The sequence below is a fragment of the Podarcis pityusensis genome (genome assembly GCF_964106645.2).
Source record: "Podarcis pityusensis genome assembly, chromosome: 14".
In the NCBI taxonomy this organism is placed as follows: domain Eukaryota; kingdom Metazoa; phylum Chordata; class Lepidosauria; order Squamata; family Lacertidae; genus Podarcis; species Podarcis pityusensis.
This window is the reverse complement of record NC_138039.1, coordinates 26,655,723-26,674,165: the sequence shown is the minus strand read 5'-3', so window position 1 is coordinate 26,674,165 and position 18,443 is coordinate 26,655,723. Positions and strand designations below refer to the sequence as shown.

Here is an 18,443-nt window from a genome sequence, read left to right as displayed (position 1 = left end):
ATTTTAAGTTTCCGAAAAGTTAAAATAACAGTTTAGGCTTGCATCAAGTTTCTAAGCATCGGAGTAGGCTTGACTAGACAATGTTTTTAGCAGGCACTGAAATGTTTATGTGTTATAAACAAAAATAAAGCAATAAACTTACAAAAAGAGTACAGTACAGTGAAGGTGCCTGCCACACTAAAAGTTTGAGTTCTTACAAAGGCAGAAAGTGTTATTATGTGGCACCTGTAACAGTACCAATTCCGCTGATTGCTTCAGCACATATGGGTTTGTTGCTGCATTCATGATGGTGCATTGTTAAAAAATGCATATGACTTCAGTATTATCACCATTAGGTCTCGCCAACCTTTTTTGGGCCTTTATCACCTTTGCAAATCGGAGGAATTGTCATGGGTACCCCCCACCCCCGCATTGCAACTAAGGACACACCACACAAACTATCCTGTTGTTTCTTTAAAACCTCATTTTAGGAGACACATAACCAAAAGCCTCTGTTGGCAACCCTTGAATGTGGAAGTAGTTGTAAAGCATGGATTGTGGGTGAGGGAGAGAAGAGAAGTGTCAGTTTTGGCCTTCATTACGGCAATAATGCACATAGTTGTCTAAAGAGGGGGGCGGGGCTGTCAGACCATTAAGTCCAAAATGATCTAACAACACCACTGAGGATGGTTTATCCAACACGCCCCCCCCCCCCAATTACTGCCCAGTTTCACTTGAATCAACCACTTCTCTGGCTCAGCATCCCATTTTGCAACAGCCCCACCTGCTGTGAGGCTTTGAGCCTGCATGTAAAATGAGCTGTCAGAATCTACAGTTCCCCAGTTCACCTTCTGGTCCCTTCCTACCTCTGTTGTTATGAAATTGAGTTGCTTGGAATTTTTCTTTGGATAAATAGGAAGTATTACTACTCTTGTTAGAGAAATAGACAAAATTGTAAACCCAAGTAGATTATTATTGGTTTCACTCCCTAGAGTTTTTGTTTCATTGATTGTATGTTGGTTGTCCTTTTCAACTGCTGTGTTCTTCTAAGCTTTGTGATCATTTTTTGTGCAAGTGGACAGTAATGTAATTCAGTTAAGTAATCTGTCTCTAAAAGGCACAGCATGCTTAAAATTTCAAAGAAGAACAATTGGAGGTATGGCTCATGTATTGAGTATTGCTTTCCTAGCTTCATGTGGGAGAGTGTGGAAGATGAGGACCTTCCAGTGGACAGTCTTAAACTACTTGCTGTCAGTAAGACCCATGAACTTCTCGTATATGAAATTAATCTAGAGGTTGGAAAATGTGATGCAACACTCTTTCAGAGCTGCAGTGAAGATACGCAGAAGCAACTCATCAAATTTAAAAATATTAGTGAGTATAACATTCATTCAAGATGTAAGATACTAGTTTATTAATTTGTTTATTGATTTGGAGGCCATTCTGCAGCAGTGTCTAGAAAACAAAATATGTTATATGGTATCTATTGCAGACCTTAGCCCATGAGTTGTAACTTGCTGTAGACAGGTAATGCTTATAAACGTTGGTGGGGCTATTTCAAACATTGAATGCAGACGGCCTGACTTTTGCCACTTGTGGGATGGGTGATCCATTTATCTTTATTAGGACTGTGTTGTATTGCTTGTTTATCTGCACCTATTGTTACTGCATATGAAAATATCCCTTTTGTCCTCGTCATGCAGGTTTATCTTCAATCTCCTCTTTGCGAGTGCTGTCATTTAAAAATGGCAAAGCTTTGATGCTGCTCAACAACTGTATTATTGCACAACTTGCTTTTCTTGGAGGAGAACTGAAAGCAGAAAAGTTGGAGGAATGCTTTCTTCTTGATCTGTCATCAGAAGCTCTGGAAAGGATAGTAGATGTTGCCTTTTGCAGAGGTGTTCTTTTCTTGTTAGAGGAATCTGGATGGATATGTATCCTTTTAAACTGAGTTTTAAAATCCTGTCCTTCCTGCAGCACAGAGTGGTTTGCAAAACAAATGTATAATATAAGCAGTAAAATAAAACACTAGCAGATAGTTGTCTGTGTTGCTCAGTAATGCTTAAGAAGCAGACAAATACTGAGATATATAAATGGATATTTTTGTTCTTGTATGTCTCTTAATAAATAAAGTGCTAGCCTTGAGTAATACAAAAGGTAAGATGCAGAAATAGTCCAGGATCAAAACAAGGTCAAAACCCATTAGGTCACAAGGCAAGTCAGGATGCTAATGCAAGGATTTTGTTCAAGCACTCTGGAGAGGAGAGGAGAGGAGGCTGAGGGAACACTCCACAAGGGAAGGTGTTTGAAAAGGGGTGAGAGGCTGCTAGGTTTGTCGGCAAGGGGTGACATAACTGGACTCCTGAGCCCCCATGGGTGCCGCAGAAAATGTAGTTAGTCAAGGGAGCCATGGACTCAAAAAGGTTGAAAACCTCTGGCCTGAGAAGTTTGGTCTTCTCATGAGGAGGAGCTTCTTCACAAGTAACACTTTATTTTCAAGGAGTCCTTGTTCTTTGGGTGGGTGCACCTGTACCTTTATCCGCCAGCATGTCACCAGACTTGATGCTAACTAAGCCTCTGCCTCTGATTCTTTGCAGGGGCCCTCTCTGTCTTGCAGAGAAGATTGGGATGCTCTGATACCTGAAGGTCCCAGATCCCCCTGCTCTGTCTCACTGTGCATTGACACAGCCTGTTTCTCTTTCATTCTTGTTTTGTGGAGCACCAAATCTTTCTGTGAAGAGGATTGTTCTAGCCATGTGCCTGACAGTTGCAATATCTTAAGAGGTGTCCAAATGCATGCAGTTTGGAATGGTTCAGTCTACTATTTTGATTTGAAACAGTGCCCAGTGGTCTTGCACATTAGGTCTCAGTAAGCATGCGTAGGATTGCCATGTCAGGATGGTGGGTTTTCCTTTGCATGTGTGCCTGTTCATGTGACTCAGAAAGTGTCTTTCTTTGACATTGTTGCAAAGATATTTTTGATGCTACGGATGGTGCCTACCTTGCCCATGTTGATGTCTCCCTCTATCAAACAGAGGGGCAAGATGAGAAGCGTCTGGACATCCTGTCTTCTCTTACACTGTTAAATATATCTCATGATCTCAGTGTTGCTGTGGTTGCCAACAGCTCCAGTTGTGTCATGGCTATTGACCTCCATTTATACTTCAAGTAGGTTGGCCACAATATGCTATAAAGTGGTATTGGGCAGGCAGATTTTCACTTTTTAAATTCTTTGCCAGTTCTAGCTTTTCCTCTCTCTCTCTCTCTCTCTCTCCCTCCTGAAAAGTCTGATGGTCCTGCTCTCTTGAAACATTTAGGAAAATGGTTAAAACTTTTTATTGTGCTGGGCGTTTGTGGTCTTAATCTCACTTTCTCCCCCTTCTGCTTAAATTGCTTTCAATGACTTTTTAATGCTCACTGTTCTTTATTGTTATAATTTATTGTCAGTGAAAATTCTTTTTTTTTTAGATTAACTGTTATAGGGAACTTTTTGAGGGTTGAAAGGTGGAGTTGAAATCATCTTATTTATAAATATACACTTTCCCCCCCGCAGAGAATATCCTGAGCATTTAATTTGCAAGAAAAACTTTGACAACCTTCCTGTAGAACAGTTGGAGGGGACAGATGAGGATGACCTCAGAAGTTCAGATTACAGCATGAAACTTATGCAGCATCCATTTCGGACCGACAGGTATGTCTACAGAACTTCTGCCTTGCATCATTAATCTATGTGGAAAAGAGGGATATGTTTGTTCAGTCCTACTTGCCACTTTAGCTCTCTGGTTCCTGCTGTTACTGCTGATACTGCTGGTAAAACAGCTTTAGAACGTTAGGATGAATTAGTATAAGCTTAGACATGTGGCATCATTTCCAAATAGATGCACAAGTATGTCTAAACACCGTCCTCCCCAGGACTAGTTTGCAGTTGTTTTGATGGCAAGAAACTATTTGTACTTATCCAATCTGTTTATCTGTATTACAAATCCTTTTTGTTCAAGCAATACAACTATAGATAATTCATAGATTCATTGTTAAAAATGTTGATGTGATTTTTCTCCTTTTTCCAGATCCTGGAAGGCACATTTGTCTTCATTGTTTGACATAACAAAAGGATCTAATTCTTCAAATTTGGCAGCCAACGTTTTCCTGCCTTGGTGTCAGTATCCTTTGCATCTAGAGCACTGTGACTGTAAGACTCGTGAAGCTTCTGAGGCCTCCTTTCTGCATGATGCTGCTCATGTCCTTTCAAACTCAAGAAGAAAAGATCCCCAAAACACAGGCAAAAGAGACAGACTATGGAAGAGCATAGACTTAGGAGGACTGGAAGATGGTGTGAAACTCGAGTGTAAATCTGTGACAGGTTTTAGTGCATTATTCACTCTCTCAAGTGAGAGTGAAGGACTGATTCTTCTTCTGTGGGATTTGGAGACCCAAGACGTGATGCGTTCTTGTGTGGGCAAAAATTCATTTTTTGTTGAGTGTAACAGAGAGGAGCAGTTATGTCCCATCCTTTCAGGTGAGCATCTTTTAGTTGCAAATAAAAACCAAAGCCTGCAGTCTAGAAACCAGAAGCATTTCTTTGTAAGTACTGACACCAGTGAGGGTGATGCAAGAAGATTGCATTCAGTCTCATAAAGTACCATATAGACCATGTTTGATATGACAGGTGAATAAGTTCTTCTTTTATTTATTATAACCCTTAGAGCTCGGCCTCTCCTTGGTTCTGTTTGGCTTGACTCAAGAGGAATTCTTGAATAGACTGATCATCCATGGAAGTGCTGGCACTGTAGATTCTCTTTGCCAGCTCAATGGATGGGGAAGATGCTCTATTCCCATACATGCCTTGGAGGTAAAGAAACACTTGTGGCCCTTGAGGTTCTGTGCCTCCCACATCCCCCAGTGCTGGGAGTGGTGGGATCTTGCAACTGGCAGGGGATTCTTTTTTTCTTTTTCTTTTTGACAGCCTCAAATGTTTACTTTGAGCTTATCTAACCTGCAGCCTTTGCAGGCTACGTGGAAAGGGCACCACCCAAAGTAATATACAGAACTGCCATGTGGATAAATTGTGGAGCATTACAAAACTGACTGCTCTTGGTGACTCTGTCCTCCAGCCCTAGTTTTTTATTCTGCAGTATTTTCGGCATGAGGTGATCCTTCTTTTCCTGATTTATGCTGCACATCCTGTCTAGGAAAGTCCTCCTCCCACAAAAAGACAAATGGAAGTTCTTACCTGCTGGGCATCTATTTTTCTGATAGATAGAAGGACATTCCACCCTCCTTCATGAAGCCTCACTTATGGGTCCATAGTGGAATAGTGCTTGGGGAAAACAGGCTCTCTTGGCTTGTTGCATGACTTTTTGGCTTATTTAATTGCATTCTTGCGTGGATGCTTTTTTTTTTTTTTTTTTAGTACTTTGTTCTTGCCTTGTTGTTTAACCATCCTGCAAATTGGTAGAAAGTAACTTTTCAATCTGCAAAAAGAATATCAGTCCCTTATTTAAGAACTTCTGTTTCTACATGTTGCTGCATTTTTAACAGTGATTCTGTTGTTGCTGTTTAGGCTGGCTTAGAGAACCGTCAGTTGGACACAGTGGATTTCTTTTTAAAGAACAAAGAGAATATTTTCAGTCCCTCCGCAACTTGCTCCTTACAAGATCAGCCTGCAAGCACTTTGTCAGATTTTTACTTGAAGAGTAAGTAAAACAATGTAAATGCTGAAATGGACATTGCTTTGACACAGACCTTCGAAAAGCATAGTGTAGTCTTCACCTGCCTGATGCCTTCCAGATATTTTGGACTACGGTTCCCATCAGCCCCAGCCAACATGGCCATATGTTGCCGAGACTGATCGCGATCCAAAACATCTGGAAAGTTCCATGTTAGGAAAGGCTGGTGTAGTGAGGATGAAAGAAATTCACTGTGGTACAGCTCGTGTGAAATTAATGCTGCTCAAGCCACATAGAAAATAATCAGAACTATATAAGGACATACTATATTCAGCGAAGCATTCTTGGGAGAGATGGATACACTTTCTGTGTATTCAGAAAGTGCAATCGGCTAAATGGATGCCATATAAAAGATGGAGGCAAGCTGTGCTTTCTTTTCTGAGAATCCTTTTTTCAGTGGGGGGAGGACATTTTAAAGCGATCTTCTGGTCATTTCCTGCTTTAATTTTTCTCACACAGGCATGGAAGAGCTTACACCAGCCTTAGATTTGCTTTGCATGGCAATCCGAGAAAATGATTTGGAAGCACAGAGCAAGCATTTCTCTGAGCAGCTGCTGAACCTCACCCTGTCTTTCCTTAACAAACAGCTCCGTGAAATTTGTATCCACAGAGAAGGTAACGGTTGTGCTTGTGTTGCTTGAATTATCATCATGCTCTGCATTTCCCCAGTAACGAGCCATGAAACCTTTCTACTATTTGAGCTATTTTCATGTGCAAGCTGTGTGCTCCTGCATGTGACCTTTTTTTTAAAAAAAACCCAACAACATCTCTCCAGTGGTGATATTTGATGAGAGAAGAGGAGGAGCGATTCAGGCCTCAGCTCAGTGAATAGTGTATACCGTATTTTTCGCCCCATAGGACACATCGCCCCATAGGACGCACCTAGTTTTTTGGGGGGGGAAATAAAGAAAAAAAAATTATTTCCCCTCCCCCAGGCGCGGGGGAAGCCTGAGCTTCCCCCGGCCCCAGCCCCCAGAACAGCCTGCTATCCGCAAGCCTAGGGAGCCGCGCCGGTCTCCCCAGGCTTGCGGAGAGCTGCGCGAAGCCCAGGCGCGCTCTTCAGCGCGCCCCAGGCTTCGGAATGCAGGCAGTTCTGCGCAACCTTTGGGAGCCCGGCGCGAAGCCACGCCAGGCTCCAGAGGGTTGCGCGGAGCTTCCTGAAGCCTGGAGAGCAAGAGGGGTCGTTGCGCACCGACCCCTCTCGCTCTCCAGGCTTCAGCGAAAGCCTGTATTCGCCCCATAGGGCGCACACACATTTCCCCTTCATTTTTGGAGGGGAAAAAGTGCATCCTATAGGGCGAAAAATACGGTAATTGTTTTCTTCCATTACCGTAATGTCCAAATCCTGTACACACATAGTTGGAGGTGTGCCGTTTTGGACTCCGTGGGATGTGCTCGTAAATAAACACGCAGACAATCATAGTCGCTGTATGGGCTGTAAAGCTGTGATTCATAAAACGATTAAGTCAGTTTTCCAGGATTTAAGCTGACTTAACAACCTAGTCCTTTAGACTAGCTGGACCAGCACCTGTACTGGGTCAGGAGGGATCAGTACCTTATAGTCAGTTCATACTGTGGGCTTTGGCACTTTTGCATCTTGTGTGTTTCTCTCTATACTATATTTGGACTCCTTTGTCATCATGTTGATGACTAAGTGGACCTTTGTGAGTGGGCAGGTGAGTGGCCCAGGCAAGCTTCCCTGTGTTCCTGTTGTCACTGTCACCACTGGTAATGAGGAGAGGAATGAAGGGGAGAATGTCTTTCTCCCCCTCTGCACCAGTGCAAGCGGAACAGGATGTGGTAGGATATGTCTTTGAATATGTTAATGTTCATTGGGCTACCCTTAGTGTTGCAAGTCTCCCAGGGAGATGTTTTCATTCGTTCCTTCCATTAAGTGTCTTCCTGTAATCTTCACAGAACTGGATGAAAATCTGGACAGATGTGTTGATATTTTAACCAGCTACATCAATAAACTTAGGATGTTTATGATAAAGTTCCCTCACAAGCCTTCCAGTGTCATCAGCTTCACGTGCGATCTTGAAGAAGACGTGCCCTGCATAGAACAAAGCCAGAAGTGGGAAAAGTTTAATACAGAGGTAACCGGAGCATCAGTTTCAAAAATGCCTGAGCATATATTGTCCAAGACATTGTGTCTGTTTGCTAAACAATTTCATTATCCCAAGGAAAAATGAGTGACCTAAAGCCACATTTATGGCAGAATCCAGCCATAGTTAAGCATTTGGAAGTCCTGTTGATTTCAGTGAGAGAGCTAGAGACTATGTGCCAAACACTCCCATTGAAATGAAAGGCAGGTAGTACAATAAAAACATTAACTTGGTGTGAAGCAACTTTTGAAAAGTTGTGTGCTAAGGAAGAATTTGAAAGTACAACTTGATAGTATAGCAGTGGAAGACTGTGTCCAGTTCTGGCTGCCTCAAACAGAAAAGGATACCCTGGAACAGGAAAATATGTAGGAGGGCTACCAGAATGATCAAGTGATAGCATGGAGGGAAAGTAGCAAGAGAGACATTTCCCCCCTTCCTCATAATCATAGAATTGTTGAATTGAAAGGGACCCCAAGGGTCACCTAGTTCAACCCCCTGCAATGCAGGAATCTCAGCTAAAGCAGGCAACTTCCTGTGTTTTTAAGACTGGGTTGTGTGCCCTTAACAACTTCCACCCACTTCTCTGCCATTCCCCAACTTGCCTCTCCTGATCCTTCAGGAAAGAGGTTGAATGTCAGGCGTGGTGTTTTTCAAGAGCAGCTAGTTGCATTGCATGCCCTTCTTTGCTCTTTCAGCAAATGGTTGCTGAAGCCATATTAAACAACAAGCTCCCAGAGGCTCAGACCTTCTTCCGGATGGCAGGTAACCCTGCCCAGAATCTTAACGTGCTGACCCAGATAGGACTGGATCTGGTGTACAAAAGCCTTCTGAAGGATGATGTCAAAGAAGCCTCCAAACTCTTAAGAAACATGGTGAGTAATGCATATTCAGAGCGTGGCCTGATCTACAGTGCTTACTTCAGTGTATTTGCAGGTACACACAGCAAGGGATTGGCTTTGCTTCTTCAGGTGCTAAAGAATGGCCATTGGGGATCCTTGGCGAGTTAACAATGGGAGTTGAACTCATTAAGGATTTTCTTTTTCCTGTCATATTCTGCTTAATTGGGGTGGGGACAGGGAGAGAAGTATCTAACCTAGGAGAAAAATAAGTGTGGGCATGATCCATTGAAGGGTAAGCACACACACACAAACGCACACTGACATTTATATATGTGTACGTGTATGCATTTGATTCTTAATTGGGTCGGTTACATAGGTCTGTTGTCACTTTCTGCAGTCATCTTTTTCAAAAGGGTAGTTCCTTTTTTGTACATATATTTGGATAAGCACTTTAGGTCTTGTTTTATTTCCATTTTTATATTTGGTTTTAATATCTTTTCGTACCTCTGTTTTTATTATGTAAGTCGCTTTGAGACACTTTGCTGTAAAAAGCAACCAACAGTAATAGTAATAATTTGTCTGAGGAAGGGAGGCAGGAGTTTTTAAGCGTTGAGCATTTTAAGCCCATTTCACAATCTGTTGTTGAAATTTCTTCAGTCCTTTGCAAGTTGCAGCCAAGCCCTGAAATTCTTTGTACATACGCACAAAAGAAAGCCTGTGAGAGAAAATATGGCATTAATACTTTCTTGTGTAAACTCTTCTACCCTTCCCCTCCCTTGACAGGGCTTCAATGTGATGGAGCAGCTGCGCAAAATATGTTTCTACGTAACTGATCACCGTGTTCGTGATTTTTTGGTGAGTGCGGGGAAACCCTTTGCATGGGTTGTGGTCCTTTAATTTCATATGTTTCACCTGCATGTGCAGGGTACATTCCTGGGGACTTCTGCTGCTACTGCCTGCCCCCACCTCACAAATTGTGTTAGTTTTCACCCAAGTCCCAGTGATGACTTCACTTTCATGTTGTCTCTTTGGCATTAGTAGCTGATGTGGAAATCCTGTTGCGGTGACATCAGTGCCATCAGGGATCCACACCACACTGTTTTGTTCTAGACCACTTCCAGTTCCTGCTCATATTTTTGATTTGACAACAAACCCTTTAAGGAGTTGCTTTTCCAGTGCCTTTGATGTTAGGGCGCAAACTGCATTGCTAGTTAATGTTTTGGTCTGACTCTCAAGGTGAACATACTGAAAGAGGAAAACTACTTTTCTGAAGCTGAGAAGGAAATGATAGACTTTGTGCATAAGGTGGAAAATGTCTATGCAAAAACTTTCCAAGAGAAGGAAAAGACTACAGCCCAGCCCAGGTAATAGATTTTCAGCCTCAATTTTTAAAAACATCATCTTTACCAACAGTGATGTGATGAGAATTGTGTAAAGTTTTGAATTTCTATCCATGCAGCAAAAAAAGTGAGTCCTTGTTTGCTCCAGCTTTCTCCAGCTGCAAGCTTTCTTTCCATGGAAGGTGTGAGATGATTTTCCTTCTTACTCAACTGGTTGTTAGCAGTTCCAGCTTAACTGTGCTGTAGGCTGCAAACTTTCACTGTTCATTGGAAATGGTTGTATTGGGGAAAAGGTGGCTAGCTTGAAAATCTGAACTCATCAGGAAGAGTAGATAAATGACATGGACCTCATAGAGATGTTTTGTTCTCATTTTCAGTTCCTGGAGAAAAGAACAACATCTGTCTATCCACATTCCTGTTCTGGATTCATTCCTGCAATGCAATGAAGATGGAGTTAATATTGCCGAGTACAGTATTATGTTAAACTGGGCTCAGTGGTGGGATCAGGTTACCCGAGAGACGATTCTTCTTCCTATGCAATCTCCTGAAGGCAAGTACTCTGCCATAAATATGTTGTGGTCAGGGAGCTTTGTGTCTTAAGGCTGTTCTTTTGGGACTAACAATAGGCCATAATGTTTTAAAGCAAGTGTGGGGATATCTGACCCCCAAGTCAGATGCAACCCTCAGAGGCTTCCCATCTGACCCCTGAAGCCTCACTTGCTCCGCACCCTCAATTTTTGTAGCGGCTGCAGAGGGAAAGGAAAAAACAGGAAATGGCAGGCACTGGGGACTTGTTTTGGATTGGGAACTCCACCCAGCATGTGAGGAGCTTTTAACCCCCTGTTACCTCCTGCAGTCCATGTCTGGGATGAGCCCACCCCTTTCCTACAGTTTGCATTGATAATAAGGGATCTGTTGAAAGGAATGAATCGGGAGTATCCTGGATTTGGGCCAGAGTGGGGAGCAAAGGGTCATGTATTCAGTAATCAGGGCATAGCTGCCAAGAAGACCTTTTACCTTGTCCTAACTAACTGTGCCTTGGCCACAGACAGGATATGGACAGGAGCCTCTCTGATAGAGTGAGGGCAGACTGATGTTGGTGAAGCAGCCCCTTGGGTATCCTGCACCCAGATTGTTAAGGGTTTTAAGGCTAAGATCCAATTCTTTGCATTACACCAGGAAACAGATTGGCTCATACACATTTACTCTTCCTAAGCTTACAGTGCTTTATTTTGCAGTGACAGTGGGGACTAACCCTGTGACCCTATACACAGTGTGCAACTACAGGCGTACACTTAGTTTATTGTACTGACTACCTTTTTTAAAAAACCACACACAGAACGCAAATCATGTGATCCAGAGGTTCTTTGGATGCACCTGTCATCTTGGCATGACTACTCCAGTATGAGCTCATGGATTGCAGCATCTCAGCAACAGGAGAGTAACACAAACTGGCCACGGCTGACAACAGAGACCATTGAACGCAGAACGTTGTGTAGCCATTACATGCAAAATGAAATATTGGACAATTTAGCTAGGTATGTGCCTTGTCTAAGTCTTGGTTGGTGGAACCTCTGGCCACGGGTCTCATTCAGTCCACCAGGCCAATTCCAGCAAACTGTGCCCACTTGACATCATTTGACATCAGTCATTTTGATCTGCCCTGCAACTTTCTGTAGTTTCCTGGGTTAGACTTATAATTGCCCATAATTTTACATAATCTCTTACCCACCCACCATTGGAATGTGGCCCCTGAAGACTAGCCAGGTATTGAATCTGGCCTTTAGGCTGAAAGGTGTTCCCCTGTCTAGCTCTAAATTGATGATCAACTTCTGTCAAGCAGTATCGTTTATTGGTGGAAGTAGTGTTTATTGGTGGAAGTCTCCTTAACAACTTTGTGAAGAGATCACTGGCTGCTTTGCATTAAAAAGATTGCTTTGTTTTTCTTGGTAGCAATGGAATATTTGTGCCAGTGGAACTAGAAGACTTTGAATGCCTTCTCCAGAGATTGACTCTTGTTGGAGGAGTGATGCAGAATCCTCATCCTGTTCCAGAATATATGTCCACCAGTGGCTTAGATTTCCATGCCTGCTTTATCCTGTACTGTTTAGAACATGGGCTGGACCATCTTCTCTACACCTATCTCGACTACTATAGGTAGGAATACATGAACTGAAGTGGTTTCGTATACACACATTTGTATATGTGTCTACCTGCTTTGTCTACCTGTGATGGGAGTTGTAGTTCAGGTTGGTGAAGCCTCGTCAGACATCCTCCTTCCACCACCCCCTCCAAAATGTTTTCAGAACAAAGGCAGCAGAACTTCTCCCCATGCCCCCAGACTGTTGCCTTCCTCCAATGGAGCTTTATTCAGGACTCTGCAGCTGGAGCATCATCTAATTTTGTAACCTAAAGGAGCAGAGATGAGAGAGTGCTTGCCCAGTGGGGTCTGTGTGGCCAGTACACCCCTAGCTAACTAAGACATCAGTCTCTTTTACTCCTGCCAGAGCAGTTGGTCTTCTCAAAATCCATGTGGCTGCTTGCCCAGCCGTCTACTGGCCCATATTTTAGAAGGGGGAAATAACTTGTTTTTCTTTTTTATTCTATGAAATTGATATTGTGTCCTTGATTTTGCAGTTTATTTCCTTCAAATTGCCCTCTTTTGGATGACAAAGCACTTCACGAAGCTCATCCGTGGTTTGAGTTTTTAGTGCGGTGTCGAGCCATCGCCAGCAATTCTGGAGGTAGGAACCTTCATCTGTGATTCTCTTCTGGGCCAATGTTCTTTGTGCAATTCTGATGAAAAACAAACATTTGTGAGCCATTGACCATCCAAAGTGATGATGGATTCTCCCTAAATGGTCAGGTTGGAACTCACCTGGGCTTGACCTTTTCTGTGGATGCTTAGGTGGTCGCTGTGGGGACGAGCACCTTTTATACCAGCGTTGTCTGGTCTGTGGGTTTTCTGGCATCCTATTCTGAGAAATGGAGACCCAGCCACTGTCAATAACAGTCTGCTAACCTCAAAGATTAGGTTTCTGCAGTGTGCTTTATATGGGGCTGCCTTTAAAAAACGTTTGGATGCAACAGCTGGTCCAGAACGTACTGGGCTTTCGACATAGGAATGAAATCTTTTTTGTTCTTAACTGACTCCTGGTTGATTTCTGGACCCAACTCAAAGGGGTGGTAAGTCCTGCTCCAGGTTCCCCTACCTACAGCATTGTGGTGGGGGAACTAGTTATAGCAGTGCCCCATCTATGGAACCTTCCCCACAGGGAGCTTTCAGAGAGAGGATTGTATATGCCATGGGTTGGATTTTTATTTTTATTTAAATTGGAGGTAACATTCTGGCTGATGTTAGAAAAGTCAACTGTTGATCAACTATTATTGTTGCCATGTGTTTGGCCTTTTAAAGTTTTGCTGTGTTTTAACTGGTTTTAATATTGTATTTTAAAATTGTTGTAATGGTGAAGGGCAGGTAAGAAATCAAATAATAATAAAAATAATAAATAATAATGTGTGAATTTCTTCTCTTTGCCATCCGCCTTTGGAGCCTGTTCTTGGGCAGAAAACAGGGTATAATAATGGAAAACAAGGCAACAGTTTTTTCTTTCTTTCCTCCCTCCAGATGCAAATAAGATTTTCCAAGCTAGCCTGGCAAACGCCCAGATCTTGATTCCCAGCAACCAGGCCAGTGTGAGCACAATGCTGTTGGAAGGCCGAACGCTCCTTGCTCTTGCCACCACAATGTACACCCCTGGAGGTATTGACCAGGTATGCTGTAGAATATTGGCAGGCTGTTGATGACCTTTTCCTTTCAAAGTGACAGCAAATGTCAAAAAGATCTTAAATGCCAGCAGCCTCAGAAAATTTGGGTCGTGTTCTTTCTCTGAAGGTGCAGATAAAGCCTTGTGCCAGGTGCTGTGGCTTGTGCCAATGAACTGTTCGGTTCCCATTTCCTTGCAAGTGTATTCAGGTTCTTCTTCTTCATTGTAGGTCCTTCAGAATGGAGATGGAGGACAGAAAGTAGATGCCCAGCTCTTCAGGATGGCCCTTGCTCCTTATCCCAAGCTGAGAGCAGCCCTCTTCCCCCAGTATACCAGTCATGGGACCTTGCCTTCCGACATTTCTCTCTACCACCTTGTCCAGGTATAAATATATACCTATCTGCCCCCAATACAAATAGAATCATAGAATTGTAGGGTTGGAAGGGACCCCAAGGGTTATCCAGCCCAACCCCCTGCAATGTAGGAAACTCATCCAACCTCTGCTGAAAACCCTCCAAGGAAGGAGGTTTATCACTTTTCAGTCTTCTCTTCCAGGCTAAACGTACACAACTCCTTCAACTGTTCCTCATAAGACTTGATTTGTAGACCCTTTATCATGTTAGTGGCCCTCCTCTGCCCATGTTCCAGCTTGTCCATATCCTTCTTAAAATGTGGTGCCCAGGTGGGGTTTGAGCAAGGCAGAATAGAGTGGAACTATTACTTCCCTTGATCTGGGTGCTGTAATGCTGTAGTCTAGTTACAGCAACTGCCACTTTACCCAAACTTACACCAGTAAGACTTGAAAAAGGGCTGTATTGGGAAAGTGGGGCACAGGTTTGAGTTCCTTTCCTGCAAAATGCTGAAGGTGACCTCTGCAAGGCATTGCTTCTTCCTTCTGGGTATTCTGCAAGCAGCATTAATTTGGGATTGGATAGGGAGAGGCCGCAGCCTCCAGCTTCACAGAGCAGCTCCCTAATCACACAGTCACAGGAGCAGGTAGGAAAAAAGCCACATGACTGAAGCTGTGTGGATCTCCTAGGGGCTTAGCCTATGACACACCTCCTTCCAACGTACAGGGGCCCAGGGCTCCCAGCAGTGTACACTAGAACATATATACATACATAATTTTATTTGCATGTCACCTTTCCATAGTTAAAGCCATCCTCAAGGCAGCTTGTAACATTAAAAATGACACATAATTGCAAATGTAAGTTGTCATAAACGGTAAATAAAACATCAAATAGTGCACAACCAAATTAAACAGTTTCCACATAAATCATAATAAGATTTAAAATAAAGGCACAAAACAATTAATAGAAACAAGAACAACTACCCTGCCCCCAACTACACCCCCCCAACCTAAGAATCTGTTCAGCAGCCTCAGCTTTTGTAGCTGGAGTCAGTCTTCCCAGGCCAAGTGGAAAAAGCCTTGCAAGGCAGGGAGCAGTACTGCCGGTGACATGGCTCTCATACCACCACCCCTTGGCCACTTCTCCCCATCTTAGCCACAGCTACATAGCAATAGCCCTGGCTTGCACAAGTGGAAGGGCACCTGCTTCTCCCACCATCACTTACCACAAGAGCATTTCATGGAGCTGCTGCATCTTGTTGGATGCTTAAGCAGGGATCAGCAAACTTTTTCAGCAGAGGGCCGGTCCACTGTCCCTCAGACCTTGTGGGGGGCTGGACTATATTTTCGAAATAAAAATAAAAATGAACGAATTCCTATGCCCCACAAATAACTCAGAGATGCATTTTAAATAAAAGCACACATTCTACTCATATAAAAAGACGCTGATTCCCCGACCGTCTGCGGGCTGGATTTAGAAGGTGATTGGGCTGGATCTGGGCCCTAGTTTGCCTACCCATGTTTAAGAGTGAAATGCCCTTTTGCTCGCCCTCTGTGGATAATTTTCTCCTCTCAGCTTGGTTTCACTTGACACGGATACTTTAAAATATTAAGTGGCTTAAATATTCTTTTGAATAAATAAAATCCTCTGGAGCTGCGCTCTGCTCTGTGGAGTGTATGTATATAAGACTGGGTTTGAATTTGATGTGACTGTTTCATTCCAGAATATCTGGGTCAGTGTGTGGCAGCAGCTGTACTACATGTGTAAGATGCTGCACAAGATGTGTGCTCAGTCGAGCAGCTTGGGTTAACATGTTTGCTGCATTTTAAGCAGGCCTTGAAATTAATGTTGTGTTCTAATTTTTCAGGCGTTAGTTCCATTTGATCCCACAAAATTGTTTGGCTGGCAGTCAGCAAATACGCTTGTCATACCTGGTAGGTAACTTTTGCCGTATCTTGTTACTATTTAAAGTGAGTATAAAGTATATGTGTGTGGAATCTCCTAGTATTTCATTCTGTTAAACAGACATTTCTCTGGGAGCTGACAAGATGCTGAGAGGTTTGGCTTCCAGCAGAATCTTCTTTGCTCTCCCTGTTGCATCTGATCTTTCAAAAGGTGAAATTGAGCCCTAGAATTAGGCAAGTTTGTATTCTAGCCTCTTAGCTGTTTATCTTGAATCTAAATGATGTCCCAGACTGCCACTCTCCTAAAGTTGGCAACAAAAAAAATTCTGTGTTGTCTTTTTGCCGGTTATTAAGACTTGATCTTAAATGGTTTTTGGCCATGTTGTCTTGCTCCTGTAATTTAAATTGTTTACAGATTACAATTTTTTAAAAAGTTTATTCAGTGGATGTGGCTATTGGACAGCCAAATTCTTGAACAAATTCTTGAAAAAGAGTTCTCCTTCCCTTGGAGCTCCCTTTCATCATTCCACTTCTTGGCTCTCACACACAAACTTTACGCTGTCCAGTAAGCCACTGCAAGTCAGACAATGGTCCTGTGGTTATTCTATATCAGAGGAGGCCATCCTGTTCCAGCAGCAATGAAATGTTTACCATTCCAAAGTCTCAGTCCAAATTCTTTACAGGGTTGCAGTCTGGATCAGATGCAGCCACTGCTTTGGAAACTGGCCCCACAGATTTTAGGGCATGGTTGGCTGCTTAAAAACTTTAGCTCTGTATCCACATTTACTAAAGTGTCTTTGGCTCCAAGTGACAGCTGTAATAGTATATGGATGAAAATGGACTCTCTTAGAATACCTGCAGCAGCACTGGACTGTGCCCCTCTTTTCTTTAAGCCAAGTTCAGTTGCACAACAAGTTTAATCAAATCCAGTCCTTCAATATAATGTTTTCAAGAGCTCTTGGTTCATACAAATAAAAATTTCTCTGCACTTTTTAAAATTATCGATGGAAAATGTATCCAATTTATCAATTATTTGTACAAGATGCCACTTGTGTTTTACTTCTCTCACCCTGGATGTTCTGCATTCCCAAGTTTTATTTAGAAGGTTTGTTGACAGTTTGGTGGTCTTGAGAGAGGGAAGGTCTAATGGAAGTGGAAATGTTGGGTCAAGTCCTCCCTTCTTGCCATTTTTATTCTGGAATTTGAAACCAACTAGTTGTCCTCCTTCTGGCCACTACTGGATAGGTCAGTAAGTTTTTATACAAGTGGTTCGATAAGCAGATAAAACTCCTGGGGTTTCACTGGCAGAGAAGACCAGAAAGCAGCTGGTTAAAAGACACCATAATTTATTGTCCCAGGGATTGTTCTTGTGGGTTTTGTTTTGTTTAATGGGTTGTGTGCTCTTCTAGATAGTAATTGTGTTCATATCTGTGATGTATCTAGTTATGAATTATAGAGTGCTATAATAAATCAAGATACTTTATGCAAGTGGAACTTGCTTTTAGAAACCAGTGCAGTTCCCCTCAGAAGTTTTTGGCAGTGGTGTGGCTGTTTCAGCTGCAGCTATTAGAAGGGCATGTGAAGGCTGTGTGGGAAAATAGCCCCCACCCCAGTCTGCTTCCATTGGCAGCTGGACAGCCTGTAACTCTGTTGCTCTTCCAATGTTGGGACCCTGTGGAGGCTCTGGGGTAGTCTTTGCCAGCTTGGCCTTATTTGGCTGGTGTTGATGGGAGTTGTAATCAAAAACATCTGGAGAGCGCTAGTTTGGCAAGGCTTCCTCTTTCAAGGGGCAAAACTGTCCATCCCCAAAGCTATAATGGCTGTTGCTGGTGTTTCAACTGTAATCCCATACGGTGCTCTGGCACTCAGGTCCTGTGTTGGGGCTTCCTGTTGGGGCTTGTGTTTGGCCATTGTGAGAACAGGATGCTGGTTTAGACAGACCTTGGGTCTGATCCAATAGGCTCTTAAGTTTTTACGTCGATTGCTGAGATTGTCAGTTACTTTCTGGTGTAGACACTGAGCAGCAAAGCTTCCTACCAGAAACTTTTCCTGCGCCAGCCCCATTGAAACCCACAACACTTATACATGAAAGGACAGAGGTGCCTTTTTGTAGCTTTTTCAGTGGGCTGATCCAAGAGAAGTGCCTTTGGCCAGGTGTGAGGCCAAGTTTCAAGGAGTCAGCCAGAAGAATTGTGTCTGGCACTTGGGCCTGTGGAGCCTGCTATTTTTCTGTCTACTCACCACCGTTTTCTCCCTTCTCTTTAGATACCTGTAGTGACCTTCCTCACTTCTCAAGTGCCGCTTTTGTCAACAAATATGCTGTAGTTGAACGTCTGGATTTCTCCTACTTCTTGCGTCATGAACGCCCCTCATTTGCTTTTGGGACTTTTTTAGTCCAACAGCTGGCACAGAACAAAACTCCAAAGCAGCTGT

At 43.1% G+C, this 18,443-nt stretch overlaps 1 protein-coding gene across 1 annotated transcript in view; it reads left to right on the top strand.

The window, feature by feature from the left end:
- SPG11 (SPG11 vesicle trafficking associated, spatacsin) overlaps positions 1 to 18,443 on the top strand; it is a 32,357-nt gene that overhangs the window by 1,218 nt on the left and 12,696 nt on the right. The window contains exons 2-21 of the mRNA XM_080982074.1: positions 1,169 to 1,353; positions 1,683 to 1,913; positions 2,952 to 3,147; positions 3,533 to 3,670; positions 4,047 to 4,495; positions 4,683 to 4,828; positions 5,540 to 5,672; positions 6,165 to 6,320; positions 7,623 to 7,801; positions 8,506 to 8,682; positions 9,433 to 9,504; positions 9,886 to 10,013; positions 10,367 to 10,539; positions 11,329 to 11,527; positions 11,943 to 12,146; positions 12,627 to 12,733; positions 13,618 to 13,763; positions 13,986 to 14,138; positions 15,974 to 16,040; positions 18,276 to 18,441. Of these exons, the coding sequence (XP_080838200.1) occupies positions 1,169 to 1,353; positions 1,683 to 1,913; positions 2,952 to 3,147; positions 3,533 to 3,670; positions 4,047 to 4,495; positions 4,683 to 4,828; positions 5,540 to 5,672; positions 6,165 to 6,320; positions 7,623 to 7,801; positions 8,506 to 8,682; positions 9,433 to 9,504; positions 9,886 to 10,013; positions 10,367 to 10,539; positions 11,329 to 11,527; positions 11,943 to 12,146; positions 12,627 to 12,733; positions 13,618 to 13,763; positions 13,986 to 14,138; positions 15,974 to 16,040; positions 18,276 to 18,441 (3,405 nt within the window). The remainder of the gene's footprint in view (positions 1 to 1,168; positions 1,354 to 1,682; positions 1,914 to 2,951; positions 3,148 to 3,532; positions 3,671 to 4,046; positions 4,496 to 4,682; positions 4,829 to 5,539; positions 5,673 to 6,164; positions 6,321 to 7,622; positions 7,802 to 8,505; positions 8,683 to 9,432; positions 9,505 to 9,885; positions 10,014 to 10,366; positions 10,540 to 11,328; positions 11,528 to 11,942; positions 12,147 to 12,626; positions 12,734 to 13,617; positions 13,764 to 13,985; positions 14,139 to 15,973; positions 16,041 to 18,275; positions 18,442 to 18,443) is intronic.